The sequence below is a fragment of the Dromaius novaehollandiae genome, chromosome 4, assembly GCF_036370855.1.
Source record: "Dromaius novaehollandiae isolate bDroNov1 chromosome 4, bDroNov1.hap1, whole genome shotgun sequence".
Lineage (NCBI taxonomy): Eukaryota > Metazoa > Chordata > Aves > Casuariiformes > Dromaiidae > Dromaius > Dromaius novaehollandiae.
Genome location: NC_088101.1, coordinates 36,987,073 through 37,014,843, shown reverse-complemented (window position 1 = coordinate 37,014,843; position 27,771 = coordinate 36,987,073). Strand labels below are relative to the sequence as shown.

General features: G+C 42.1%; 1 protein-coding gene and 1 long non-coding RNA gene across 5 annotated transcripts in view; one reads left to right on the top strand and one right to left on the bottom strand.

The window, feature by feature from the left end:
- Positions 1-14,400, top strand: part of ZNF827 (zinc finger protein 827) — a 107,184-nt gene extending 92,784 nt beyond the window's left edge. For 2 of the 3 annotated variants that reach the window (XM_064510774.1, XM_026106108.2), the window contains exons 10-14: positions 1,522-1,693; positions 3,192-3,358; positions 6,531-6,722; positions 6,818-6,995; positions 10,199-14,400. In XM_064510774.1, the coding sequence (XP_064366844.1) occupies positions 1,522-1,693; positions 3,192-3,358; positions 6,531-6,722; positions 6,818-6,995; positions 10,199-11,006 (1,517 nt within the window). In that variant the 3' untranslated portion in view covers positions 11,007-14,400. Of the gene's footprint in view, positions 1-1,521; positions 1,694-3,191; positions 3,359-6,530; positions 6,723-6,817; positions 7,005-10,198 lie in introns of all 3 variants that reach the window. The other variant, XM_026106109.2, reaches the window with a different exon arrangement.
- LOC112986707 (uncharacterized) lies at positions 136-26,976 on the bottom strand. Of its 2 annotated transcripts, XR_010388970.1 has the most exons (6): positions 26,181-26,976; positions 21,805-22,015; positions 17,455-17,595; positions 15,400-15,565; positions 6,750-6,845; positions 136-3,547 (listed from the first exon to the last, which is right to left on the bottom strand). It is a non-coding gene; the product is annotated as an uncharacterized LOC112986707 (long non-coding RNA). The 2 variants fall into 2 exon arrangements; XR_003260101.2 differs by lacking the exons at positions 21,805-22,015; positions 26,181-26,976 and adding an exon at positions 18,349-21,793.
- Between the last annotated feature and the right edge of the window lie 795 nt (positions 26,977-27,771).

Sequence of the window (27,771 nt, the reverse complement as noted above, 5' to 3'; positions counted from 1 at the left end):
TGTTCATCATGGTTTGTTTAGGTGGAGGGGGATGAAGGTAAGCAGAAGAGTACGTGTGGAAGGAGCCATCCTCAGCTTCTTGTACTTAGAGCGCGGCCAAGTGCAGCAGCAGGCCAGAATGTCGTAGGAGTAGCATTCAGGGAGTTAACGAACTTTTTATTTTTCTTTGCAAAAATATACATTTATCTTTACAAAATTTGTAATTTATCTTTACAAAATGTATATTTATCCAAGTTCCAGTAGGCTAGTCTGTAGATATCAATTGATTAAGCACGCCTCTTAACAGAGCTCTAAAGAGAAGATGCAGCTTTCGTCTATCCTTTCTTGCATTCACCTGATGAGCTTTTTAAACCCTACTGAACAACAAAAGATCTGGCCTTGGTGTTTCAAATATGATGAAACTTAAAGGATTTAATATCTGTAATTCACCTGTGCTCTCATCATTTGCTTCCGCTGAAAGGAACAGGGGCTATTTTACCCCACACCAGCTTCCTTAAAGTCAATCAGTTTCAAATCAGCTAAGACTAACAGTTTTTATACGGAAGGTGCACCTTGTTAGCTTGCTGAGGCACACTGCACGAAATAAGACTTGAAAGCAAGAATTTCTGATGCAGTGCTGTAAAATCTCGTTGGTATAATGCCAGTAAATGTTGTACCATTTAATAGAGCCTCACTGAAAAGGTTCAGATGCTCTGTTCCATGACTTTGTGGGGTTTTCTTAAACTGCTCTATTGAATTTCTTGTGCCTAATACACTTGTATCAGTATATTTCAAATTTAGAGCATCAGGTCTTCAAAGGGAAGGCTTGTAAAGCTGATGTAATACAATGTTTGGGTTTTTTTAACTAATCAACTCCTTACAAAATGAACTCTGGTACGTACAAGAACTTTGCTGCCAGGATTTAGGAACATTTAATTTTTTAAAAAATCATTTCTATTTTAAAAGTTGTGAAGCATCAGAAACAGATGATGAATTTGTTTGGGTTGTTTAATTGTTCTTTGAGTGGTTTTTGGTTGGCTTGTGTTCAGAACTGGCCTAATGATGCAATGCAGCCTTCTCTCTCCTCTCCACCCTCAGATTTTAATACAAAATCAAACATCAACTCTCTGCAAGTGATCACATGGGCAACTTCAGAAATATTTAACTGGACCCAAAAATCAAATAGATGCTAGGTAAAGGATGTAGTTGTAGATTATTGAGCTGTTTCTATACTGGCTCTGCTGCAGCTCTCAGAGCTGCAGTTACCCAAGTTTTTCAGAGTTTATAAAGTTTTATACTATCTGACTACAAATTTCAGACCAAGTTAAAAAAAATACTCCTAAACTACCTCCAAATGAGTTTTCTTTTCTGAGTAATTGCTGTGAACTACTGTAACTTTCCAAAGTCTCTAGCTTCCGAAGTACCTCATTCTGAAAGCTGCTTGGAGAAACCCAAAGGAATGCATACTTGGTTACTGGAAGCTTTAGAAACAGCTTGCTTCAAAATGAAGTGTACATTCAAGGTTTTCTGTTTCTTTTTCAGAAGAGAGAAAATACAAATGCCACTTGTGCCCCTATGCTGCTAAGTGCCGTGCTAATCTGAACCAGCACCTGACCGTCCATTCTGTGAAGCTGGTGAGTACGGACACTGAGGACATTGTCAGCGCTGTCACTTCTGAAGGCAGTGATGGAAAGAAGCACCCTTATTACTACAGGTGAGGACCCAGCGGAGGGCTGTGCACAAGACAAGGGCATCTGAATGTCTTATCTGCCTGCTAAGGACGTGTTACAGGGCTGCCCTTCTGGCCTTCCAGGGTGGAACTGCACTGAAAGTATTTGGCTTGCCCATATGTGACTTTGGGCTCAGCAGCAAAACCCAGCTGGCTGTCTCATGCTGTTTGACTTGGCTAGCCACTGGGAAAGACTGTGTTTGGGGTTTTTTTAATTTTATTATTATTAATGGCTTTGTGAGGCAGACATGCTCTTAGAAGCCTCTTAAACTTTTTATGCAGTGTTCGTTTAAGTTTTGTGTATGGAAAAGTCCCATTGTGTACACAGATTCATGGCAAATCTAAAGCACAGTGTTTCCAGTTGCCTCTGTTCATTCCATTATTTTCAGCCAAATCCATGAAATCAAATGGTAAAGTATAAAAAGAATTACAATCTCCACACACACATTTCCTCTATTTGCTAGAGGTGTATATGTTCTAAGATTCAGTGACCAACACAATGAGAGAGAGACAACCATTAGGAAAATATGCCTGAAAAAAATAAGAGGAATTACCCAGATAGAACTGTTGTTTGGGCATGCTCATTGTTGTATGCACTGTTGTGTGCTCTGCAAACTGTGATAGGCACCCTAGTGGCCAGACAGATTACAAAATCACTCTTATTTTTAGTCAAAGTGCCAAGAACAGATTTAATTACAGAATCATAGAAGTAAGAAATAAATGAGACCTGCTGTATTAGATTATCTAGTCCATCCCCCTGGGAAGGCAAAATCGCGCCCCAGAGTATATGCCTTTTCAAATGTTTTTGGCTTGTTTTAAATGTTAGTGGCCTAATCAAAGCAAGAGGAGGACTCTGCATAGAAAGTTAAATTAAAGGGTCCCTTCCATTGCCTCTAAATATCACTGTTTATGCACTGGCTGTGAAATCTGTATCTCTGCTAATTATTTGCATAGCTGATGACTGCTGTTTTCCAGTCAAGCAGAAGGAATGTTTGAACCCATTTTTACTTGCTTACACTGAGTCTGCCACGCAGTTTTGCACAAGATCCCAGTTTGGCATGGGAACCATTCCAGAGCTTGAAAATAACTCCTGGAGTGTGCAGCAAGCTCTCCGTTTGTCAGTGTATCAGCCCTACTAAACATCTTGGCAAGGCTGCAGTGCATCTTATTGCCCGAAGGAATCAGCTAGGTGATGCGCAGCATCTGGAATCTGTAGTTTTTAATTAACTTTACGATTATTTAGCATCATTATAGCATGTACAGGATTGTTGCGTTGTGCCTGCCCTTAATCACGTTGGCATGGCCATCAGTTCAAAGGCAGTTCAGCAGACAAAAGAATTTTCCAGTCAATGTTCATCAGTGAGGAGGAAGAGAAACCTGCGCAATGAGTTTGTACTTACAGAATGAAGGGAAGGGCAATATGCTTATGTTTGTATTTTGTTTGTTAATGTTTTTTTGCTCTTGAATTCCCTTCTGCCTGCAGCTGTCATGTATGTGGGTTTGAGACAGAGATGAATGTCCAGTTTGTCAGTCATATGTCCCTCCATGTGGATAAAGAGCAGTGGATGTTCTCGATTTGCTGCACAGCATGCGATTTTGTCACCATGGAAGAGGCAGATATGAAGGCTCATGTCAACAGCAAGCACACAGGTGGTGATCCCCCTCTCCCGGCTGCAGTGATCTCTCTCTTCCTTTCTTTTTAGGTGCAACCTTCACACTTCTCATCAGCACTCTTTTTACTTTCACTGAAGCTTGCTAATTAAGGCCTGATCTTGCAAAGTTGAAGTGAGTTGGACTCCAGCCAGGCAGATGGTCTGGTGGTGCAGATCAATTTTCAAGCTTAGGGAAATAAATGAAAGACTACTTAGCCCCGCTCCCTTCCTCTCCCCCCCCCCCCCCCCAAATTCCCTCTGCTGTTGAAGACAGCATTGCATCCCTTCCTCTCCCCCCCCCCCCCCCCCCCCCCAAATTCCCTCTGCTGTTGAAGACAGCATTGCATACATGTTTTGTTTTTCTGGCTGGTTTACTATTTCATCAAAATCACCATTGCCTTTATGGTGACAAGGTGACTTTGGGTGTTAATTGTGCATACTTGGTTGTAGGTATGTAGTACACAATATATTGAACTTTGCTGTTGGTGTGTTCTCCCCCACAGTCTATCAGTTTGAAATTTCATGTTGATGTTTAGTTGACACTGTGATTCAGCAATACCATAAATGTAGCTTTATATTAAATAATGGAACAAGTCATATGTTCTCTTCTGGTCCTGTTCACTTAATAGCCAAAGATAACAATAGCAGTTTTCAAACAAGCTCCATATGCTTAGTCCAATTAATGAAGTCTGGCATAATTTAAGGAAAAGAAAATTCAAATCCTTTTAATTTCTCTCATAACACCAGGCAGAACGGTTTTTACTGTCACAAGCTATTGACAATTGTGTTGACAATGTTGAAGGTGAATTGTGGCTAGCTCAATTTTTCCATTGCTAAATTGCTTTTCCTGTCCTACCACGAATAAAACTGGGAAAATAGGATGGGTGGAGAAGGAGAAAGGAGAGGGGAATGCAGTTGTTTGTGCTTACAAATACATGAATTAAATATAACTATAGAGATACAAAGTATTGGGAAGCTTTCCTGGGATTCTGTGCTAGCACAGCTCCCAGCGTTACTGCGTGAGCTCCCATCTCCCTGCTCTCTGAGGTGTTTGCATTCACTTATGACTCTGGCTACACACTAACTTTGTATCTAGCCCCACTTTCCACATAGGAAATCAAGGCAAATGGAGACAGCCGTCTATAATGACGTGTAAAGTTTGCATCAGCGCTCAAACTGAGCTGTAGCCTATTGTTTCCTGCTGTTGTGGCTCAGAGTTTGGAGCTGCTGTTTGTCTTTTAAAGCCTCTCTTTTAAATACTTGTTCTCTATTCATCCTGTCAAATTCAGCCATTCAGCTGGTGATTCAGCCAGATGCTTGCACGGGTGGTAAATATGGAGAAAGGAAAAAAAAATGGGGATTTTCTGGGTCACTTGACTCCAGTCCTTTACCCTGTAAGGTTACCAGGTCATAAAAGGCCTGTTTGTACAGGTATCAGTACATGTCTTCAAACAAGTAGAATTGTTTTGAACCAACTGTTTTTATGGAGAGGCAGGTGCAGAATTTCCCGCTTTAAAGATTAGGGACCTTTCTAAAAATTCCAGCCTGTGTCTTACTGATAATCAATACATACATACTTTCTTCTTGTGCCAGCACTGTTCTTTATCTGAAAGTGTAGTCCCCACTCTTGCTTCTTCTGCCACTCTTCTCCCCTTCCCCAGAATTTATTCCCTTAATATATTTATGGAGAGCAACTCTGTCTCCCCTGAATGTTCACTGAGCCTTTTCTCATATGAAGCACTCTTTTCTCATTGTTCCAGTCCCTCACTGCGTATGTTCTTGTTAGAATTCCTGTTCTCGACATACACAATCACAGCTGTACATGGTATATTAGGTGAGATGCAATAAGTAGCGGTGGCAATGTAAGATAGCAGCAGGTACTGGGAATAGCTCACACAATGCACTCTGTGATCATATTTACCTTCCTTGGAGGCCCCATCACACTGATTGCTCATATTCATCCTGTGTTCTGCTCAAATTCTTCTTCTGTTTTCCTTGACTGTTTCCTACTTATAACTCCTCATTTCTAGCAAAAATTGTTGTTACTGGCCCTTCAGGTCATAACCTTGTATTCTGTACTATTAAATTTCATTCCATTTCTATTACTCTGGTCCCAAGGTCAGTGAGTCTTTCTGTGTGATATCCCAACCATCCTCCCTATTGACAGCTTTGGGTCATCAGATTTCATTAGTGCATTCCTACATTTTTGCCTTAGACTTAAAGGTGCCGCTCATTGGTTTAGAGCTAAGCACACAGATATTGTTGTTTGCAGGTACTTGGTTAGAAGACTTTATCGTATATATAATATGAAGCTTTAGTAAAGTCGCTTTTTAGCACAGCTCTGATTAAACTGAGACACAGGTTAGAGCTAATAATTTGCCCATTCTGCCTCTTTGGCTCATGGCAGATTAAAATGGATTAGAGTTTGTATGAGAACTCTCACTCTAGTTCATTTGTGCTGTATGATGCAGTTTGGGATTAGAACTTCATACATTTATTGCACACATGAGGAAATTCTGATGGGTTTCAACTTCAGATCCAGTTAAGTTTTTCTTTTTAATTAATTTTTCTTCATTAAGAGGTCCAAATAACAATAGATAAATCTTGAGACTAGGCTGTTAGCTCTTACAGTCATTACTGAGGATGTACCCTCAGTACAATGAATGAGATTATTCTCCTTTGCCCTTCCTGCTAAGTTTACCCCATGGACACACACAAACAGGAAGGTGGGAGAGGCTTAGCTGGGACCAGTAATGAAGTGTGCCATGAACCGTGCTTTTGGTTTCCACAGCCCAAACCTGCAGAAAGTCTATTTCTTTTCTAAGTGACAGATTCTCTGTTGGTTTTGAACTCTGTGCTAATCAAAGTGCTTCCTTGGGATTTTCTCAGCCTAGTATGAAGTAGAGTTACATGCTCCCTTCCCGCTGCCATTAAAGACAGAGTGTAATCTAGGATGAACTGACATATGTACTGCTGTAAACATATAAATGCATATAAAAAGGAGGGAGGTGCAACTCTGATGCTTCCCAAACAGATCAGTTAATTTCAGACTTGTTGATAAGTAAGCTGGAATTAACTTTAAATACATTAACATTTTTCCTGAAATTAAAAACAGGATCACTGGCTTTCCATCTAATCTGCTGTACTAATTAGTGCTCTTCATTTTTCAGTTGAAGACAGGAAGACACCTAGTGAATCTAACAGCCCATCTTCGTCGTCTTTGTCAGCACTGAGCGATTCTGCCAACAGCAAAGATGATTCAGATATAACCCAAAAAAACAAGGGTTCAAACAACCTGCTAGTCATTTCCGTAGTGCCTGGTAGTCAGACTTCACTGAACACTGACGAGAAGTCAGAGAAGGGTAAGAACTTGTTAAACAAATACAAACCGTCACTTTCTATGCAGTGGATCTGGCCAAAATATCAGCAATAAGTATTCCTTTTTTTCATTTTTCAGGCTTTGAATGTGTTTTCTGTAACTTTGTCTGCAAAACAAAAAATATGTTTGAGCGCCATCTGCAAATCCACCTGATCACACGGATGTTCGAGTGTGATGTGTGCCACAAGTTCATGAAGACACCTGAACAATTATTGGAGCACAAGAAATGCCACACTGTCCCCACCGGTGGGCTCAAGTAAGGAAAGCAAGTACACAAACTTTTACTGTGTTAAGCACCTCTAATACTGCGGGTGTAGGACAAAAGGAAGTCAATTAGAAAAGATTAGTTAAATGTCTGATAATCCAGATTTGGGGCTTCCTTCTAACTAGATTAACACATGCCCAGTCCCTTAAGGTTCCCTTAAGTTTGACTTGCATCATAACAGCTAGGTAGATACCCAGCTAGGATGCTGTAGGCCTAGTGTCCACTGGTCTCAGAGCTCTAACAAAGTATCGTCCTTTCCCTTTTCAAGTCAAGTAGGAGACGATACGTGATGGGTCTGACAGGTAATTAGGCAGTACTACACAGAAGTGTTGGCAAACTAAAAGGTTTCTTGAAGGCATTAGAGCAAAGGAGAGCATGCACCACATTCTCTGTTCTGCATCTGGCTCAGAGAAACTAAATCCTGTAGAATCTGTGCAACTAAGTATGAAGTCAGCTTTTCAAAAATCTGCTCTCTCAACTACTTTATAAGCTTTGTAGATTCTAATGCAACATCAGTCCTCTCCAGGAAATAATAATTTTGATGCTTACTGTTTTGGTTTGCATGCCTATACTGTTGTATAAATTAACATGTAATGAGCAAATACACTGCTCTTTAAGAAAAAAAGCCTTTGGTCTTTGGCTGAGCTGTAGCAGATGCCTGATTAGAGAGGGCACCTTAACAAATAACAGACTGTCTGCTGGAACTCCTTCCCTGTGGTAGAACTACTTGCAGTGCATTTGCTGTTGCAGTGTAGGCAATACGTATTTTGTGCTGTAGTTCAGGGCTCAATGCAAATCTTTCATCACCATCTAGGGGAAGTACAAGTCCATGTTGCTGTTTCTGCATCAGAGTCTGAGTTGGACTCACCATTCCTTTCTTACAAGCCTTCCTTTTAAAAGGCCTTTATTTGTTTTAAGACCTGAGGTGCTGCACTTTAAGGTCCGTTGGTACAGAGCAATGTTTCTAGAAAGTGAGAATGCCCTTATGTCAAAGTTGGACCTGTGAGGGAAGGAGTGACTGCTGGGGCCATATGCTTGCTCTCTGTGTGCAGGCAATGTGACATTATGCAAGGATGCCTGTCCCTGGTCTCCGCTTGTTCCAGCTGCCACAGGAAAAGCGGCTGGAACCATGTCAAGCCCAGTGAGGGTTCAGCACAGCACACCTCCCTGCTCGTGTTGCTCTTGCTAAGTAAAATAATGTTTCAGTGCACTGTAGCTGTCATGTGACTAGTGTACCACATTTAACAGTATCACGAGTAGCTCTGTCAGTTTGCACTGCAGTTTGGGAAAACTGGTTCTGTTTGCCAGGCAGTCTGGTCTCCAGCTCAGTAGTTCCATGAACTGGGATCTGTGATCACTTGTGATGTGATGACTGAATCTGGGAAGAAGACCAGACTGAGAAACGCAGCGTGCCAGAAGGACATGATGTCTATCTTGGACGTACAGACCAGTTGTCTATTGCACTTTGGGTTTAAGCTGCACAGAATCTGTTCTATTTACCAAGGAAAAACCATAACCTATGACTCAGAGCTTCCTGACAGAATGGGCTTCTCAGTCTATATAAGTTATTTCTGCTTCACTCAAATAATAATTAAGTACCTTGAAGGCTGCACCTAAGAAAAAGCTCTGATTTTTTTTTTTTAAGGCATCCAGAAGAGCCTGAAGAGATCTAAGTAAATTGTATTTTTCTGTCTCCTGTTTGCTTTGGGGGAAGAGAAAAAAAACATGATTCCTCCAGCTCCAGATCAAAATCTGAGATTCTGATCCAAAGAGCTCCCAGCCCAGGAGAGGTATGTGTGCATAGACATAGACAGCTGAGTCCTTTGTTTTAATAGAGCTAATCAAGTTAGCCTCCACGCCAGGCTGCCTCTCTGGATCAGAGTACTTCATGTACAGCAGGAAAACTGTCTGGATGTTTTACTATCCATTTGTCCTCCTGTATTGTTGTTCATTGTGCTTAAGAGTCCCTTGTTCATCAGCTAGATAAAATTAAACCCGTATGTGCAACTGCTAGACCAGTTCTAGCAAGTAAAAATAAGCATGGAGAGAGAGGACCTCTGCTTAGAAATTATCTTAAATGATGGCGCAGAAGTGTCAAACCTGCCAACCAGTGAAAGCAGGTGAGCGGGAGATGGAGACATCTGTAAGACAGCAGCCAGGTGCCTTAGTTGTATCTTTTTATCTAGATTTGCTCTTTTAGCCCACCAACCAGATCTGGAGTGGAACATGCTTTCTTTAATATAGCAGAGATCCCTGGCAAGTAGCTGTCTTCACCAGCATGTTCTCGACTACATAAAGAAAAGCTGCTATGTTTTGGTGTTGTTGGTGCCCAGGCTTGTTCAGCTCAGGCTTCCTTTCAAGCCTTCCAGATTTCCTTCACCAGCCATCTTGGCCCCCCCTGGTGCAGGAGCCAGGGGTGAGGCCCATTGCCATCTCCCCCCCTGAATCGGGACGTGTCCTGCAGTGAGTAACCAGAACTCACATCCTGTTCCCACACAGCAACAATTCCTGCCGTGGCACAGGCGAGCTGTAGGCCAACACTGCCAAACACGTGTCCTCTTTGAGCATGACTAGCTTATCTCCCAGAAAAGGGAATCCCTACAGATCAGCCCAACGCACTGCCTTTCAGCTGTGTCTAGCAGGATACCCAGCAAGCTTATTGTTCAAGGTCACATAAAAGGAATTTCTTAAGCCTGTGCTATACATATGGCATTACAAGTTTCTTTCATTTTTACTTAAACAGCTGCTTTCATAGTCATCTGCAAAAACTCACTAAATCACTTCTTAATGGTAAAAATGGCAAAAGTGACTTTGTGCAAACACTAGAAATGCCATGACACAAAGTACCTGTGACTCAGTCACCCAGTCTGCACATCCCAGCCTGCTTTGCAGTATCCTCCCCACTAAGGTAAGCCAGAAGATTAGAGGGATGCTCCTTCAGAGTGAATCAGTGTTCTCCTAGGAATGAGTGAGCCCTACTGCCACTAAATGGGCAATCCTACTCCAAGTAGAAATGCGTGTCCAGATGAACTAAATATGCTTACGAGGCCCTCCAAGGGAGAACCTGCCATTTTTTTTTCTTTTTAGTAGGTCAGAAAGGGGCTGAATGACAAGGGTTAAACCAGGAATGCAGGTTTCCAGGCTGACTGACTTCTTTTCTTCTCTGTCCGTGCCCTCCCTTGCTGTGTTGCCAGGTGCCCGTTCTGCATCTACTCCACAAACCGCCCCGCAGCGATGGAGTGCCACCTGAAGACTCACTACAAGATGGAGTACAAATGTCGGATCTGCCAGACAGTGAAAGCAAATCAGCTGGAGCTGGAGATGCACATCCGAGAACACCGCCTTGGCAACCATTACAAGTGCGACCAGTGTGGCTACCTGTCCAAGACCGCCAACAAGCTGATTGAGCACGTGCGTGTCCACACCGGTGAGCGCCCTTTTCACTGTGACCAGTGCAGCTACAGCTGCAAACGCAAAGACAATCTCAACTTGCACAAGAAACTGAAGCATGCTCCACGCCAGACTTTCAGCTGCGACGAGTGCCTGTTCAAGACTACCCACCCTTTTGTCTTCAGCCGCCACGTGAAGAAGCACCAGAACGGGGACTGCTCCGAAGAGGAGAAGAAGGGCCAGTATTCAACCTCCAAGGAAGCCAGTCCACTCCTACCAGTGAACAGCTCCAGAAACCTTCTGTCACCCCTCTCAGTTATGTCTGCCTCCCAGGCGCTGCAAACAGTGGCTATGTCAGCTGCACACAGCAGCGGGGCAGAGGCAAACCTGGCAATGAAGGCCTTGGCCATCAACGGCACTTCCTTGTGCTTTGATAAATACTGGAACTCTGAGTTTGCCCACCTTATTCCCTTAACAATGTTTTTCCCCAAAAACCACTATGATCTCACATTCCATTCACCCAGACCTCAGACTGCACCAGGAGGTGCCTCTTCACCTAAACACTCCTTCCTTGCCTACCTTGGACTAACAGAAAGGGCAGAAACTGTCTGAGGGCAGTTGCATTCTGTACCAAAAATACCCCAACAAACCCAGCAGGTATACATTGCTGCAAAACATAGACCGAAGAGGTAACGAACATTTGTACTATATATATCATTAGTAAGGTTTAGAAAATGGCTCTGTGTGTATACTTATTGCATTGACATGAAAGCTGCTTTATTAAATCTTCAAGAGGTGACCTACTGCATACTTCTACCTTCAGAGGCATGTTCCCAGTACTCTTATCTAAGAAACTATTTTGTCTTGTTAAGCTGAACAAGAGTGTCCTTAATGGCAATCAGCACTTGTAAGATTACATATTGATGCATTTTATTTTTGGTCCGTGTGTGTGTGTGTGTGCGCGCACGCGCGCGTGCGCATGGGTGTGTGAAAGAGAGGCTGTCTGTAGTGTGCCATGACATTGCTTTTGCACATCCCTTGTATTGGCTTATTTAATTATTAATAATTTTTCCTCCTTTTCGCACACTTGCTTCACCCCTTCCCCCTGTCTCCCCCTGAACTGTAGATTTGTGGAGGGAGTAATGCTTGGTTCAGTGTGGATTGGGGTATTATTCGAGTGCTGCCTTGCAGCTTCCTTTAGTTGTTTGATGCCTTGTACTCATTTGTCGAGGTTTGGGGGTAGAACTGATGAGAAGAAGTTGCTTTCAGCACTGCAGGATGGGAGTATGACAATGAAAAGGGTGGGTATGTACATACATATGCAGATGCAGTGTGAGCAATCTACACACCCACAGAACAGGCCCAATTCTCAGCTGTTACACAGGTGTAACAAACAAACACCAGAGTTTGGGCTATAGCAGACATCTTTTGTTTTGAAAGGGCATATAAATATTATATATATGTATATGCATATATATATATATATACACACACTGTATTAATGCAGTGGTTACCTTTTAGTTTGCAGGAACAACCTGTATAACTAGAATTTTATGGTGGAAAAATCCAACAAAGGGGATTAAAAAAAGGGTATGGATAAATTCTGGGTATAAATACTCAGACTAAAAAAAAAAAAAAAAGGCAGTTTTGCACAGTGCTTTAGTCTTGCACTAGTTTGTTTCTCACTTGCGCAAAAAAAAAAAAAAAAAAGAAAGAAAAAACATTCTGTGGGATAAAGATAATAAGACTGTATATTTGAAAAGGTACCAGTAACTTCTTTGAAATATAAAGCTATAAAAAAGATGCTGTTTTAACCATACAGTTCTCTTTTTTATACCCTCAATATTTCAATTGTACTTGCAGATTCTACAGGCCTATCAATACCCTCCAATACCCTCCACGCTATTACTAATACTTTACTCCTTTTTGTTTATGGCTGAAAGAGTGTACACTGCTAGGAAGCTAACTTTATACTTATTTAATGCTCTTACTTTGTGGTCATTAAAATGACATGTTATATGTAGCACTTTATTGCAGGAAGAAGCAAATGTGGAGTGGTTTTAGAACCTTCGTTAATCTCAAAATGCCAGTAGTGATCTTAAAGAGGAGAAATTGACTGACTTTAATTGATTTGTATTTCTTAGAGAACCTGATATCCAGGAAGAAAGATCAGGATTAAAAATACTCTGCATTAAAATTGGAAGTATAAAATGTAAAACATTTGAAAATTATCATGTGACTTCCAGGAATGCTTTCTTCTTACTGGACTTTTGTTTTCCATGGTGTATCTTGGAATTCGAGCTTGCAGTCTTTCACCAGGTATGAGAGATCTGTCTGACCTACATTTTTGCAGAGTCCCCTCTTTCCCTCTCAGCCAAGCCCCAACTCCTGTTTAACGTGTTATCCACCCACCCTCGTGCTATCTCAAAGCAACTTCTCCTGCAGGTTGTGGGATGGAGGGATGTGACAGGCTTCAGGAGCCACTGGAGCCAGCCCCTTGTCCGTGACAGCACTAAAGCACTGCCTCAGTTCAGAGAGGCTTTTCTGGTCCGTAAGGGCTCTTAGCTATATGCACAATTAGAAACGTAATCTCAATTTCCATTATTTCTTAAATGAAGCTTGTGAAGAAATACTTTTTTGACTCAAAACTTGCATCATTAACCTAGTTGCAAGATTCCTACCTTTGTTTTGCACTGAGATAGCCAAACATTCTCCACTGTCATGACCAAACTCTTCCTGCAGAGCTTTGGGAAGGACATCCTTATCCGTGCACTGCTCTTTACATACTGGAAGCTATTTACAAGGGGGAACTATCCAAAAGGAGTAGCAGGTTATTGTTTGGAATTATTAATTAAAAAGAGAGAGAACTGCACCATCTTGTTTACATTCCAGCAGACAGTTTTGGTTCTACTGAGCATGTGGCAGTTCTGTCTGTCTAAGCAGTTAAGAAAAGCCATCTGTTCCAAGCTGTGTATAAACCTTAGTAAACAATGTGTATAACTCAGGGCCCTGTTTGCCATGCTTTACTCCATCAGGACTCCTGGTAACCCCTCTACGAGTACAGACAAAGTAGAACATGCTGTATTAGTAAATGCTCAAAGTATAAAAACTGTTAAAAATCAAGTATTCTCAGCAGCATGAAATATGCAATCTGTAGCCAGGAACTATACCAGTTCTATAATATACACTCCAATGCATATCTCTGACCCCACCATAGTAGAGCAAACACTTCCAAATCAAAAGGCTTATTTTTTAAACAAACAGGTAAAGTACAGCTGTGTAGAAGGAAGAAGTAGGAATATTAATGGGATACTTTCTGTAAACCAAACTGCAATATAAATAGGGCTGGAACTTCCAAGAACGAGCTGTCAGCATACTAACGCCATGTGTTTAACAATGTTCCACTGTGCCAGTATCTGAAATAGTAATGTTTAATGTACCTGGGCAACTTCGTTTAGCACTTTGGAAAGAATCAATTAATTCTTTCTGGTAAGTTATAAAAGTTTTCTCTGTAAGGAAAAATGTGTGTTAGGAGGTTTTTATTTTTTTAAGAAAAACACAGTATTTATCAGAGCTCATGTGTATTAAAATAATTGGTTTGCAGTTCAAGGCTAAAGAAAGGAATGTTCTCCTACCTACTAAAGACCAACAGTTCTGATAAATTCCCCCCACCACCATAAAGCAAATTTCATACTGGTTTTCACTATGCATTCTTTAATGAAAACTAGCATGTTTCTCCATTCAGTAATTCAGTTAAAGTTCTCAGCACTTTTTTCTTTCTTCTGTCTTTTTTTTTTACTTGTTGTTTTATGTTCAAATATCAATCTGTCAAGGTTTGTGTACATTAATAAAAATTTGTATTGTATAAAGCTTTTTGCATTATAAGGCTGTACAGGGTCATTTTGACAGTAACTGGTATATTCCTTTGCATCTTATGTTGCATTGCCAATTTCTAGTGTATCCAGTTTGGAAGTACAATATACTCTAATTAAAAAGGTTGGCTATACTCTTGTTTCTTTTTGTCCCCCCCCTTTTGTTTTACCTTAAATAAATTTAGTGGGTTTGGGGGGTGGTGGGGGGAGGCAGGAGGAGAGGAAGTGTTCTCCTACAGGACCAGAAGGCGTACAGAAGAAAGGTAAGATGCTATCAATAGTTTAAATTGAAAAGAAAAGCTCTGGTTAATACTGCCGATTAAGGAATGCAGCAAATACTCCGTGTATTGCTGCAGTACTTCCCTCTGCGGGCCCTGCACTCGTCCCAGGCTGCCAAGGCAATTCTGCAGGGAGGATAATGCCTTTTCGGAGGAGTCTGCTCAGTTGTGAGGATGATGGAGCTCTTGGGCCCTGCCCTCCTCAGCCCTGCAGGTCAAACATCGGATCCTGAAGCAGGTGTTCCGTGAGCCTGGCCTTGCACAGAAGTAGCCACCCAGTGAAATCAGGAGAACTCACCCCATAAAAAGAAGCTACACAATTAATAAAAGTTCATCATGTGTTAAAAGATTTTAGTAGCCCGCTGAACTTTTATTGCAAAAATAGCATGTATGCATTTTGTCAACATCTTGGAAAAAGTTATTTTTTTTCACCAAAGACAAATGAAGTAATCAAAATGCAGATAAGACATTGAGGCAGGAACCCCTAAGGGGAGACAATTTCCAAGAAGCAAAGATATTATTGGTCCCATTGAGCAAGAAAAGATAATTAACATCTTAAAAGAAAGTTAGAATATTTAAATACTAACCAAGGAAAAAAAATAGTATTATACTTGGGTTAATTATTAAATAATATTTTATTAATTACTAAGTAACAGTTTTAATATTTACATTTATATTTATACTATATTAATAGTTGTTATTAATAATTAAAATTGTTGATGTTAACCTAATGCATTTGGTTTGCTCATTGCTCCCAGTCAGGGCAGCATTAAGGTCCAATTAACTGAAAAATTATTTTTATTTCTACTGGGGGTGTAGCTTGGATATACTAATTTTCAGGCCTTCTGTCAGTACCTTGTAGAGGGTGCTGGGCTGCTTATGCAGTTGTGTGCTGAATGCTCTGCTCCTCCTTTACCTAGTGACTAGTTACATGAAGGGAAAGCATCTCTGGCGTTGACCTTAGGATGGTAAGTCGTGTTCAAGAAGAGATGGTCTTTTTTTTTCTCCACTTGAGCTGTATCTGTAATAGGAAATGTACAATGATGCTCTATTTTATGGGGTTTTTGAGCTATACATAAATATTTATCCTAGCCATTAAAAGAGGGTCATGCAAATTCTCTGGTATAAATTTGAAAGGTATTTCAGAGATTGCGCTATCAAGTCCTGATTGTATCTTGACTGCTTTAAGACAACCCTCTGTTTGTGTAAGTTGTTGAAGTTCTATTGTAAATGATAATAACCCTTCATTTAATTAACTGAGAAAACAGTTTAAGAACAGTTTATGTTCAAACTGTTAAACTAATTCAGTCTAAACAAGCAGAGAACAGGTAGGTAGAGCAAGTCAGAGAGTATCTGGGCTGCCAGAGGTGAGGGGACATGGCTGTTTCTGGAAGCAGGTACACAGTATCATGCAGGGAAGAAAACAATTTATCTAGGAAGGAGCTGAGCAGAGGGTCTGAATTATCCTGCCTGTGTTAGTAGTCAGCTAGCAGGTAAGTGCAAGTCCTTTTGTAGCTCCAGCCCTTGAGCCTTACTTTAACTTCTGCTTAAAACACGATCAGGCTACGTCTCAACTAAAAACATCCACAGTCCTCTCATGTTTGGCCTCTCTTTCCCAAAAGCTGTAGGTCCAACAACAGAATACTTCAGGTATCCAAACAGAAGCTTAGTGTCACATAGTGATACATGATAAGGACCTACCCTCCTTTACAGCAGGTGCCTACAACACACTTGTAGACATGCGCAATTTTAATCAAGGAACTCAGGTTTCTCTAAATTATTTTTTTCTGACATACGCCAATATACAGTTGTGTGCTGATAGAAAACATCTCAGTTTGTGCATTGCCCCCCCCCCCCCTCAAATTTCACAGGAGCAAAACATGCACCGTTTTCATTCTGCATCCCCATATGTTTTGAGTATGTCATACATGAAAATAAAAAGTTTTCTTAAAAGTAGAATCATTTCTCATAATCCTGCAACTGCCATGGTCATCATGAGCCCAGCAGAACAGGGCTTAAAGGGGAGACTTTGAAAATCTCCAAAAGGCAGCTAGAATTTTCTGTAACACCATTAACTGTAGAGCAATTTTTCTTTTTTTTTTTCTTTCTTTTTTTTTTTTTTTTTTTTTTTTGCAGTAGATGCCATCATTTAGGCTGAGCCACGTTTTAAAATACATGTTGTGTTAAAAATATCAATTGTACTCCTAACAAACAGACATCTGCATTGTATCAACCACCATCATATCTGCTAATTGGCTTCATTGTTGACAAGTCCCAGCAGCAAGGTTAAGTACAGGCTGTAAAAGCAACGTAGCCTCTTGCCCGAGGGGGGTCAGAGCTCAGGCAGACTGAGCAGGAGCCCGCACAGCCTTGGCTCTGTTATATATTTTCTAAAAGCTAATAAAGCACCTAACCAGAAGGCTGCCAACCACGAGAGTGGTCTGTGGCACTGCAGTACGCGGTACGTCACCCACTCATCGCAGCTGCACTCAAGCAGGCTGCAAGGGCAGTTGCATGGTCTTTGCTTCTGACGTTTTAGAACCAGCCAGCTAAGCGAAGACTTCCCAAAGCAAGGGCTAATCTTGGCTTGGGGGGGGGGGGGGGGGGGCGGCGGCGGCGAATGCCCAAGTGCCTGGCATAAGCCCCTGGAAAAGGCACTAGGGTGAGTGTTGTGCTTTGAGTTCACACACACACACACACACACACACACACACCCACACACACACACACACACCCACACACCCACACACACACACACCCACACACACACACACCCACACACCCACCCACACCCACACACCCACCCACACCCACACACCCACCCACACCCACACACCCACCCACACCCACACCCCCCCCCCCCCCCCCCCCCCGAAAGAAAGACAGACGGGTGTTTTCAAGGTGACTCACCTTCAACAACTAACCATTACCTAACCATTACTTGCTTTCAAAAAATCCTGATGGGAAGGTTGAGGGAGCAAGCAGCTGCCAGGTTCGCCAGGAGAGCATGTCAGTTGGAGTACAGCACTTGTGGCATAAAGCCAGTCAGGCCTGCTCAGAAATCACAAATGTTTTGACAAATTTAGGCTCAGTTAATAAGTTACGTTTGAAACAAAGACCAGAATTCACTTGGCTTGTGATCTTGCTGTATAGCTCTTGGGAAAATGACGCTATGTGTACTAGGCTGCCATCCAGTTGTTGGATACCAGGCAACACATCAGAAATGCAGCTGTTGTGCTTCCACATGTGCACAACAGCTGTCTTTTAAGCCACCCCCCCCCCCCCGGCCCGCCCTGCTGGATGTGGCTGTATTTACATGTATGCCTCTCATGAGTACCCACCACTCAAAAAAAAAAAAAAAAAAAAAAAAAGCTGCCTGATAATATACAGCAGGAACGGAAAGGTAGCAAGGGAGGGAAACCAACTGGAAATGTTTTATTATTATTATTATTATTTAAATAAAGGCTATGGAAGAGCAGGAAGTGATAATCTGGCTTGGCAAGAGCAGTTCTTTGCAGCCTTGTGCATCTGTGTGAAGGCTTTGCAGCCCCCTTTAAGCTGTTAAGGGGCAGGGGGATGGGACTTTCCATGTTAGGAGCTTTGTAATTGCTCAGTTTCCCTCCCCCTCAATTGCATTTAAAATAAAACATATGGCACAACTCTAAAAAGAAAAGAGTTTTCAAATTTAGGAGAGCATTACTGAAAAAGATTTTTTTTTTGATTTCCTATATTATCCTCTATTGTATGCATGTTTTTCTGCTCTGCTCTACTGTACTTTTTAAATTTCTAATTTCTATCGCCTACCATCTTTTCCAGCTCTTCTCAGCCAGTGTTTCACAGTTTGGACTGTTACTCTTCTGGGAAGGTGTCTGTTTAAATAAAGGATAGAAAAGTGCTTTCTATGACTGAGCTCCTAAAAACCTCATGCAAACACTCTCAGTATGGTCTAATGTGACCCACACCAAAAACAGGCCTCACTTACTGGCTTGTCAGTGAATACCAAAGGCTTTCCTGGTTCTTATTATTTAAGACAGAAATTGTCATTCACAGGCTAGACTGAGGAATTTGCTTTGCAACAGATTTAACAGGAAGCCAGCTGGGAGAGTCAAAGATGTAACAAACATGCTCACTCATAGATCACTCACAGGACTTTAGAATATCTTTATGGATGACTATATGAACCTATAATATGAACATGAGCACCTTTTCCCCTGCTTGCTCTCACCATCTCTGTCCCATCACAGTTATCACAAACAACGGCATGAGCCTGATCTAGGTCCTGTTCAGAAGCAGCCTGCCGTCACCACCTGCCCACCCTGCGGCAGACGCACTACGCGGCTGCAACGAGTGCTGAGGAACCGGTGCTGCCGAGAGGGCCGTGCTCCGGGCTGGAGCCGAGTGCGGCGCTGACGCAGCACCCCAGCCAGCCCGGCACGCGCACAGTGCAGCGCGGTGCTACGGATGCAGCCTGCGCTGGGATGCTGAGGGCAACTGCCACCTGGGGAAGCAAAAAGCCATTTGAGCCAGCAAAAGTAATTTGGTTCCCTTGTAGGAATAAATGCTCTAAAACTGTATCAGTACTTGAACGCAGAATTTCTTGCTAGGACCACCAAGTAAATTATTAGAAACTATATACGTCATGCATATCTTGTACTGCAGGGCTTAACATTTTCCTGACATTTAGACACTCTAGTACACAGCATACATTGCAGTTAGAAGCAGTGGCTGATTCAGAGAAAAAAAAAAAAATCACAGCATGTTTTTTCCTGAAATTGAGAAAAAAAAATTTAAATGGCATGGGCATGTAAGCAAAGATAAGTAGTTGCAGGAGTGCTCGCTCCATCAGCATGATACTGAAATAATACTACGCCTATATTGATGCCTATCACTCACACCAGTGACACTTTTTAAATGTAAGCAGATAGCTCCATTCTCTTGTGTTACCAGTGATGTCTATTTGCACTCTGAATATTTAGTAAGCAAGCTTTAAGACTTCATGTTTTTATATCTAGCTACCTATTTTTAATGGGACGGCACACCTAAAATTTAACAGAAAAAAATCTAAATATAATGTTAATGTGATTTAAAAATATGCACTCTGTCTTTTAAGTTGACATTTCTATTAAAAATAAATAAAATCCAGTTATATGGTGATACAGTGTCAAGATTTCATTGCCACCAGTCAAGGTTCATTCTTATTCAAAGTGACAGATTTCTCTAAGATAGACAGAACTAGAAAGAACAGTCTTCCAGCCACTCAAACCAGGAAAATATAATTAAGGGTGTATAAGCCCATTGCTTCCCAAAATTCAGACATGTTGGGATATCATATTTTACAGATAAATGCATTTTGTGATAAACTGATAAACACATTGTTACTTTCCTGTGGCCAGTCTATTAAAGCTAATAATTTCATAATAAAATTTAAATCACATCCAACGACTACAGGAAAACAATGTCAAATACGCTATAAAAGGTTATTACACGCACACAACGTGGGTACCCAAAGTTGGCTCAAGCGCCTCCTTTAAAACACAGCTGCGGCAGCTCTGCCCCGTCGCAGTGAGCCCACCAGGGCGCACACGGCCAGCAGGAGCCAGCCTGCGGCAGCCTGGGCTGGACGGTCTCGGCGGAGTCCTCGCCCCTTGCATGACACAGTGCCCTGGGAAACCGCAGCCCCAGGGTTCTGTTTTATTTTTTTTTTTTTTTTAATAAAACCATTTTTAGCTTTAGCAATGAGTTCCAGAATTCACATGTAAACCCACTATGTGAAAACGTGCTTTGTTTGCTGCAAGCCTGCAACCCAGTAATTTCCCAAGTTGTCCCCTCACTACTTGCGTTACAAAAATAGTTCCCAATTTGCCTTCCCCAAGCTGTCTTACAGCTGCCTGCCAAAGGCCCTCAAGCTGGACAGCCCCGGCCTGTTTACTGTCACCAGGAACAGAGCCCATTTCATACTCGTGATCATCCCTGCCACCCTCCTCCGGACCTCCTGCAGCTACACGAGAAGCTCATTCTGCACACGGTTCTCCTTCATACCAGGCAAAAGATCAGCCCATTCACTCTTCAGTTCCAGTATCCCGCTCTCACTGCTAACTAATGCTTCAGAAGAAAGCAGGAAAAAAAAATATCCAGCAATTAGAATTGCTCAAAGGTTTTTCCAGTGAACTGCTGTTTTAAAAACAAACACAGGAATTTCCTGTTGAGCAGAATTTGCGGTTCCTGATGAGCGCTACAGCCACGTTCTGACCAACAGCCTTTGAATCCAGTTCCCAAAACCCTCAACGCAGGGAGGTTTTCCTTAGGACTTGTCAGAAACTGGATCTTTTCCATCAGTCTCATAATGGGCATAAGAATTTTCAATTTTTGTCACCGTAACAGCCAGTTCTTCAACTTTTTATATTTGCTGTCAGCAGCACAAGTCACATGCCGTCCTGTCATCAGTTTTTTGCCACCTACTCACTAATTTCTCAAGCTCCAGACTCCTATTTGGTAGCAGAGAGTTCAAGAATCCTCCATCTTCAGAGAGGCAAAACAAAATGGGTGGTATTTTTTTTTATAGTTCAGAAAAGGCATTTTCTGTAGGATTTTTTAGCATCCTGGGCTAGACTGACAAAGGAATTGAGACATTGAGCTTCTGCTCTTAATGACCAACTGAAAATAAAGTAGATCACCAAAACCCCTCACTGGCAGCCACACAGATTTTGGGACTCTGCAGTCTCTAGTGTCAATGTTCCCGAGCTGCCAAAAGCTTGCAGGTTTCAAAGCTCACCCTCAGCACTGCCCAGCCACCAGGGCTGCCTCCTGCCCAAGTCATCTGCCAACTCAGCACTGGGCAAAGGCTCAAAGAACTCCCTTAGCTCTGAAGCTCACTCGAGAAACCTCTAAAAGGAAGGCTATTTACCTCAGACTCCTTGGAGATCTGCCGTCTGTACACATATTGACATTGAATTTACTGCGCAAACACTGAAAGGCAGCGGACTTCTACCTCAACAGTACTCACAAAAAAGCGCATGTATTCTGCCTCCTTTTGCTCCATTCTGGCAGAGGGTGGCCAAAGTACCACAACAACTTGCAGAGTCACAACAAACTCTAACCAATCCTGCTGCTGCTACAGTTAGACTGCCAAGTCCCATAAATCTTCTCATCGCAGAGATCTCCACATCACTGTTAATATAAAAGAACACCTGCAACACCCAATATCGTATGGGGAAATTACACCAGTTAATGCTGTGAATCAGGTGAAACCTGAAATCTTACCCCATCACAAGGAAGCATTCGACTTGGATTCTGATGGTGACCTTGTCTCCCACACAAGAACCGGGACAGCCAGCGAAGAAAGCTGCCTTCAAGGACAGATCCGCTCCTGCCCGCTCAAAGGTGTTTGAAAGCTCTCACAGCTGCAAGTCGCGTGAACGCAGAGGCCTCCCAGGTGCGGGCACGACTGGGGCAGCTGCCAAGCGCTCCGGAGCTGCAGGGAAGGAAGCAGGGGGCAATCTGGGACACGGGGCAGAGATGACCCAGGAGAGGACGGCAGCCCCTAGCACACCAGACAGCACCTCCCCTCCGCCTGGCCATACTGGTATATCCCACAGTTTCTCTTGTTGATAATCAAGGTTTTTCTCACTACGGACAACCAAGCCTGCACTAGACCATGCGGGCTTCAGGTCATTAAAGAGACGCACTGAGGCTCAGGTGATAACACCTGAGATTGGCAGCAAAACTCTCCCGGGACAGAGAGGCAGGAGTTCAAGGTGCTGACCAAAGCGATCAATACAGCTGTGCCTTCACCTATCCTGCAGGTTATTCTGGACAGGAGAGGAGTCAGAAGACAGGAGATTAACGCAAGCCTAGCTAGGAAACGGAGACTGCATCTGCCAGGGATCACAGTTTGGCCCTGAAGCAAAAGGTCTGGCTTTTCTTAATTTATAAGGCACAAAGTCAACCCTCACGTACTACCAGTCTAAAATACGGTTCTTTGTATATCATCCCATGCTTCCTGTTTATGATCACACAGCATGGCATGATTTAAACCCGCATCCCGGGAAGGTGAACGGTAGCCAGCCACACCAGCTGCCAGGGCACCTGGTTACAGTGGTCTACCCTCTTCCTTGGACAAATTATGTCAGAAGATGAACACCGTATTTAAGTAATTAGCCCTCTTCATCCCCTGACAACACATCTTAGTTTGTCTGTGCTTTCACTATATCATATGTCTCCTCAACTATACAGGATTTCCTTCACTCAGCATACGAACTAATACAAACACCATATTAAAAACTACACCGCAGTGGACTTTTTTTTTAAAAAAAAAAAACACTTCAATAGCAATATTTTCTTCTTTTCAGGAAGAAATTGCAGACAACTCAAGTCAGAAGCCAAACTAAAACAAACAAGTCTTTCTGAGCAAAAGGTGCTCTTTCTACAGACTTCCTTATGTACTCCAGAGTTGTAGCCTCCAGCTTTCAGGAGAGGCAAGTTGACAATTTATAGAGGAAGTCTGATTTTTAGATTTTATACACATCTGTAAATAAAGACTTCATAAAGTGATACCAGCCACTCAGATGCCTGACAGAAGCTCTACATCTGTTGAAGGGAAATAGTCAGCAGTTTGGGCAAGGGACTAGTGAGGATCCTTTTCTAGCTCCAGCTGAAAAAAGCATTTTCCCTCATCACATCTAACACTAGCGAAGAGGGCCACATCTGTCAGGTGCCTCTTAGTGCCAGGATTACTTCAGGCTAGAGAGAGGTCTGTCAGCATTTGCCAAATGAGTCAGAAGACAGTGACGCAAAGGTACTGCCAGGAAGGAAACGGAAGAGAGGAGCTTTGCAAAAGTGGAACTTTGCTCTCACTTATTAAAAGCAGCATGAATTACACACCAGCTCAAAGCAGCTTTCTGTCTAAGGACAGAAGTTAGGGGAAGGGGAACAACAGGCAGCACAATCCACTGCCAGGAAGATGGCAGAAATACATCTTGATGAGAATCCAAAGACAGGAGCAGAAGGAAAGCTTGAGGGATAGTTTTAGTAAGTCCACACCACGTAAACAGAAGATACCTAGAAAAAAACAGAGGTATCCCAATGGATTTGAATCTTTTGCGGCTCCAGAACCAAGATTTCCTGCCTAATAGTGACATTTTGCACTACTTTGCCACAAACAGGCCTCTTCTAAAAAGTTATGCATTTAAAGTTATTTGCACAACAGTTGTGAGCCTTGATCTTGCCTCCTCTGTATCTTCTCTCTTCCAGCTGCAAAACCTTTCACATTCTCAGTAGTTTTGTCCCACCACAAAGCAGTAAAAAAAAAAAGAAAGAAAAGAAAGAAAAAGAAAAAGAAAACAAGCCAGAAATATAGAACCCAGAAGGAAATGAGACCTGAAGCAATTGATTTAGGGCTCTTAGCATTTTCTTTAGCACATTTCCACTAGGTCTGAGTAGGGTAGCCCACTGCTTCTGAAGGAACAGAAAGCAGTTTGACATACCTGGGGGGGGGGGGGGGGGGGGGAGATGGTAACATGTGGTCGTTCTTTTTACCTTGGCTGTAAATCTGAGTATAACACACAGTGCACTGCATCACTTCCAAACAGGCGCAGGCAGATATACAACATGCAGCTTGTCCTGACCAAGCCACAGAGCAGCAGAGAGAGAGAGAGAGAGAAAAAAAAAGGCTCTCTAGCAAGATGGAAAATTACACAGGTCTGTTGCAAACAGGAGCCCTAATTTTGAGGAGGTCTGAATTCTCCTAATTCCAGATAAAGTCCACTATTACTCTGACAAAGTAAGCCTATTCTGCAGGTTTCAAACTGTCCTATAGCAGATGCATATTGCAACTGGTAAGGTGAGTGTTTTTAAGGAGCAGCATGGTGCAAGAAGGCTATTCACTGTGATTAAAGAACAATTTTCAATCCAGTTCAGATTGGGTCTTTGACATGGATAATCGCATTACCTTCATCTGGGTGGTTTTTAGCGAGGGAGAAAGAAATTCTGAGGAAGTATGACTCTGCCACCCAAAAAATGCAAGACTGTAAACCTTACGGGACGCGATCTAGTCACCGATGCCCTGACTACTTTGCTATAGCCTCAGCAGATCTGGTAATGGATCACAAAATCCACGGGCTGTTTCATGTCATGTTTTGTATTAAAATACTATGTGTTACAACAGGTTTGCAGGAGGAAAGTGGAGGATTGACAGCAACCCCCCTAGTTCTTGGAAAGGATTCATACCAAGGGAACCACTAAGCCATCTGATACCAGAAAACACAAACCACGCAGACCTGGAAACCTCTCTTGCTACCGAAGACACTCAGGCTTGGCACTGCCCAAAGTGTGAAACCAGGAAGCACGAACTATGGCATTCAACAATGAGATCATTTGTCTCTTCTTGTAGGATGTTTTTACTCAGGTCTCTCTGGAGTTCCATCGTGCGGAAGGCAGATGTACTCAACGCTCAAATTATGTAACCATCAGCATTTGCTATGAATCATTTGACATCTATCACAAGAGGTTTTTTTTTTCTTTAGCTGAAAGTACACTGTTTTTCCGAAGTGGGACTGGTTGACCATTTCTGTCTGACTTAATTACCATGAAGAATGAAAGTAGGATGACTGATCAAGTACCAAAATATCACTCAAAAATACTGACCAATATTTACAGCTCAATCTTTGACAAGTTATTTGACCAGCTTCAGCAGTGTAAACTGAACTGTGGTTTAAAAATAAGCACTCTCAAAAACTCTGAATCCATACAAAAATAGTTAAGCAGGTGCAAAAATACTTAAAATATAAAAAATTCAATAGAAGCAACAAACCAGATAAAGGCAGGGACCATCAACATTGTTTTTCCAAAGCAATAACTATTATGACTGTTACCCTGGGAAGTGTACAGAGCAGACTCTCCAGTGTTTTGACCTCCAGTAGGTTACGCTCACAAGCCAGTGACCGTAAGAGCCAAGCTGGCATTCCCAGTGCCCACAACAATAGAGCCAATTACTCCAACCAATGAGCATTAAAAAGCAAATGCAGCACAAAAAGCCCCTATTGCTTTATTAATTCAAATACATGTATCTGCAGATATCACTGTACAGATGAGAGCACAGCATCCTATCCCCTTTACTTACCACTTCTCCATGCTCTACATGCTCTAGTTTCTTACCTTTCCTTACACATTTTGTTTATGTAATATTCTATCTTCGTTCTTCTCTCAGGCTTTTTTTCCCTGTGTTCGTCTGTTTTGAAACACTTCACCCTAACTCAGGCCAAAACAGGGCTGAGTAAATTGATTTGATGCTTTGTGAACGTCCTTCCTCCCACCATCATTCACACTACAGTATTTCAGACTTGGCTAAGATAAAACACCGTTTTGCTCTTCTGTCAATAGTAAATGCATAGATTCAGGAAAAAAAAAAACCAAACCCTCAAGCTTCATACTTACCACTCAGTGCCTATTTTAAATTTGCTAAATTACCTGGCAGTTCAAATAATTCATTTAGAGAGAAAACACAAAACAGAAACCTTTAGTAAGCACACTGTTGAAGCCAATAAGTAAAAATGCTGATTACTACTTCTAAGTTCAAAGGAGATTTACAGAATTTTATAAATGCCAGTGTAAAAATATCTACAGGATCAAGCAGCACCTACCAGATGCCCCAGCCCTGGGGACATTTGAAGAATGGCGTCTAGCAGGGAGCAAATCTCCATGAAAATCCCTTCACAAGCATTCAGCTCCCTCTCCCCTGCCTCACTGTGCACCGATGAGATTTGCCTTCCCTCCCTGGACAGCCGAAAGACCATCACCAAATCTGGCACCTCCTTAGGCACCCCAACACACACTTGTACCTCAGCTCCTAGGCTGTGCTGTTATGCTCGCCCTGGCTCCCTGTCACACAACACAGAGAAAACGTTGCCACCAAAATCCTTTATTGCCAGTCACTTAGCCTTAAAGGGGGCTATATATATCCTTCTCCAAAGGCCCACAGTTCCCTCCTATTTCTTCCCACACAGACAAACCTCTGTTCCATGGCTTCAAAGTGACAGAGAAAAGTGCCTGCGCTGCTGCCCACAGGCATGTACTTCCCACAGTAGAGTTATACTGATCTGAAAGATGAGTCTAATACGCAGTCCAGCACGATATTAATGGGGAAGATATTTACACATAATTTTTGAATGTGCCTATTTACTTTAAATAAGGTTGTTTTAGATGAGCTAAAACATATCAAGAGTAGACAAAACTAACTGGAAGTGATACTACCCCGGAACAATGGAGAGTTGCCATTTTTGCAGGGTTGCTAATTATGGATTATTAAGGACATTATACAGTGACCTATTAATACAGCTAGAGTCCTTTGTTGCACTATTATCAATAACGAATGGGAACTTTTTGTACTATTTTGGGAAATGACCTTTTTACATAGCATTGTAGTGTGGCAAGAGCCAGGAACCTCCCCAGCTGTAATTCCAGCTCCACCACTGACTTGCTGTGGGGTGAGGGAAAGTCACTTTAACCTCTTAGTGGCTGTTCCTTTTTCTGTAAAGTTGCAGTGATACTTGCCTACTCTCAACACTGTGAAGTGCTTTACTGAGTTCAAATATTTGAACAAGCTTTGAGGGTGAAAAGTGCTAGATCAATGTGAAACACCGCTACAGCTGCCTAAGGGTTTTAACCCAGCGGAAATTCAGCTGCAGCTGGAGGAAGGTATTGAGCAGAGCTACAGGATTCCCTTTGCACAGGTGAGAATTTATAGCTGCTATGTTTAGGCTACAAGTCATATCTAGTAACATTTAACTTGTCAGTGATTTTAGCTACAGAGTTGCTCAACACACAAAGACTCAATACTTGTTTCCAGCTATATGCCAGCAGAATTTGGGGTAATGTTAACTCAACTCACATAATGGTAAAGGATACACCTAAAATAACAGCATGCAGAGACCACAGGATGAAAGTTACTGGGACAAGCAGAATATACAGTGGATACTGAGTCTATGCAGCGTGGTATATCTCAAAGTTAAAAAAAAGAAAAAAAAAAGAAGTTGCGTTATAGGAAGTTACAAAGATTAAAAAAATACAGCAGAGATTGTAAAAACACTAGCTCTTTTTCCCTCTTTCTCAAAATAAATAAAAGTCATGACTAAATGAAGTCATTCTGAAAACATGAAATTATTTAATTTGCTTTGCTGGAATACTCCTAGGCTTAACCCTCTCATATTGTGGGAAAAGATGGGAAATAATCTC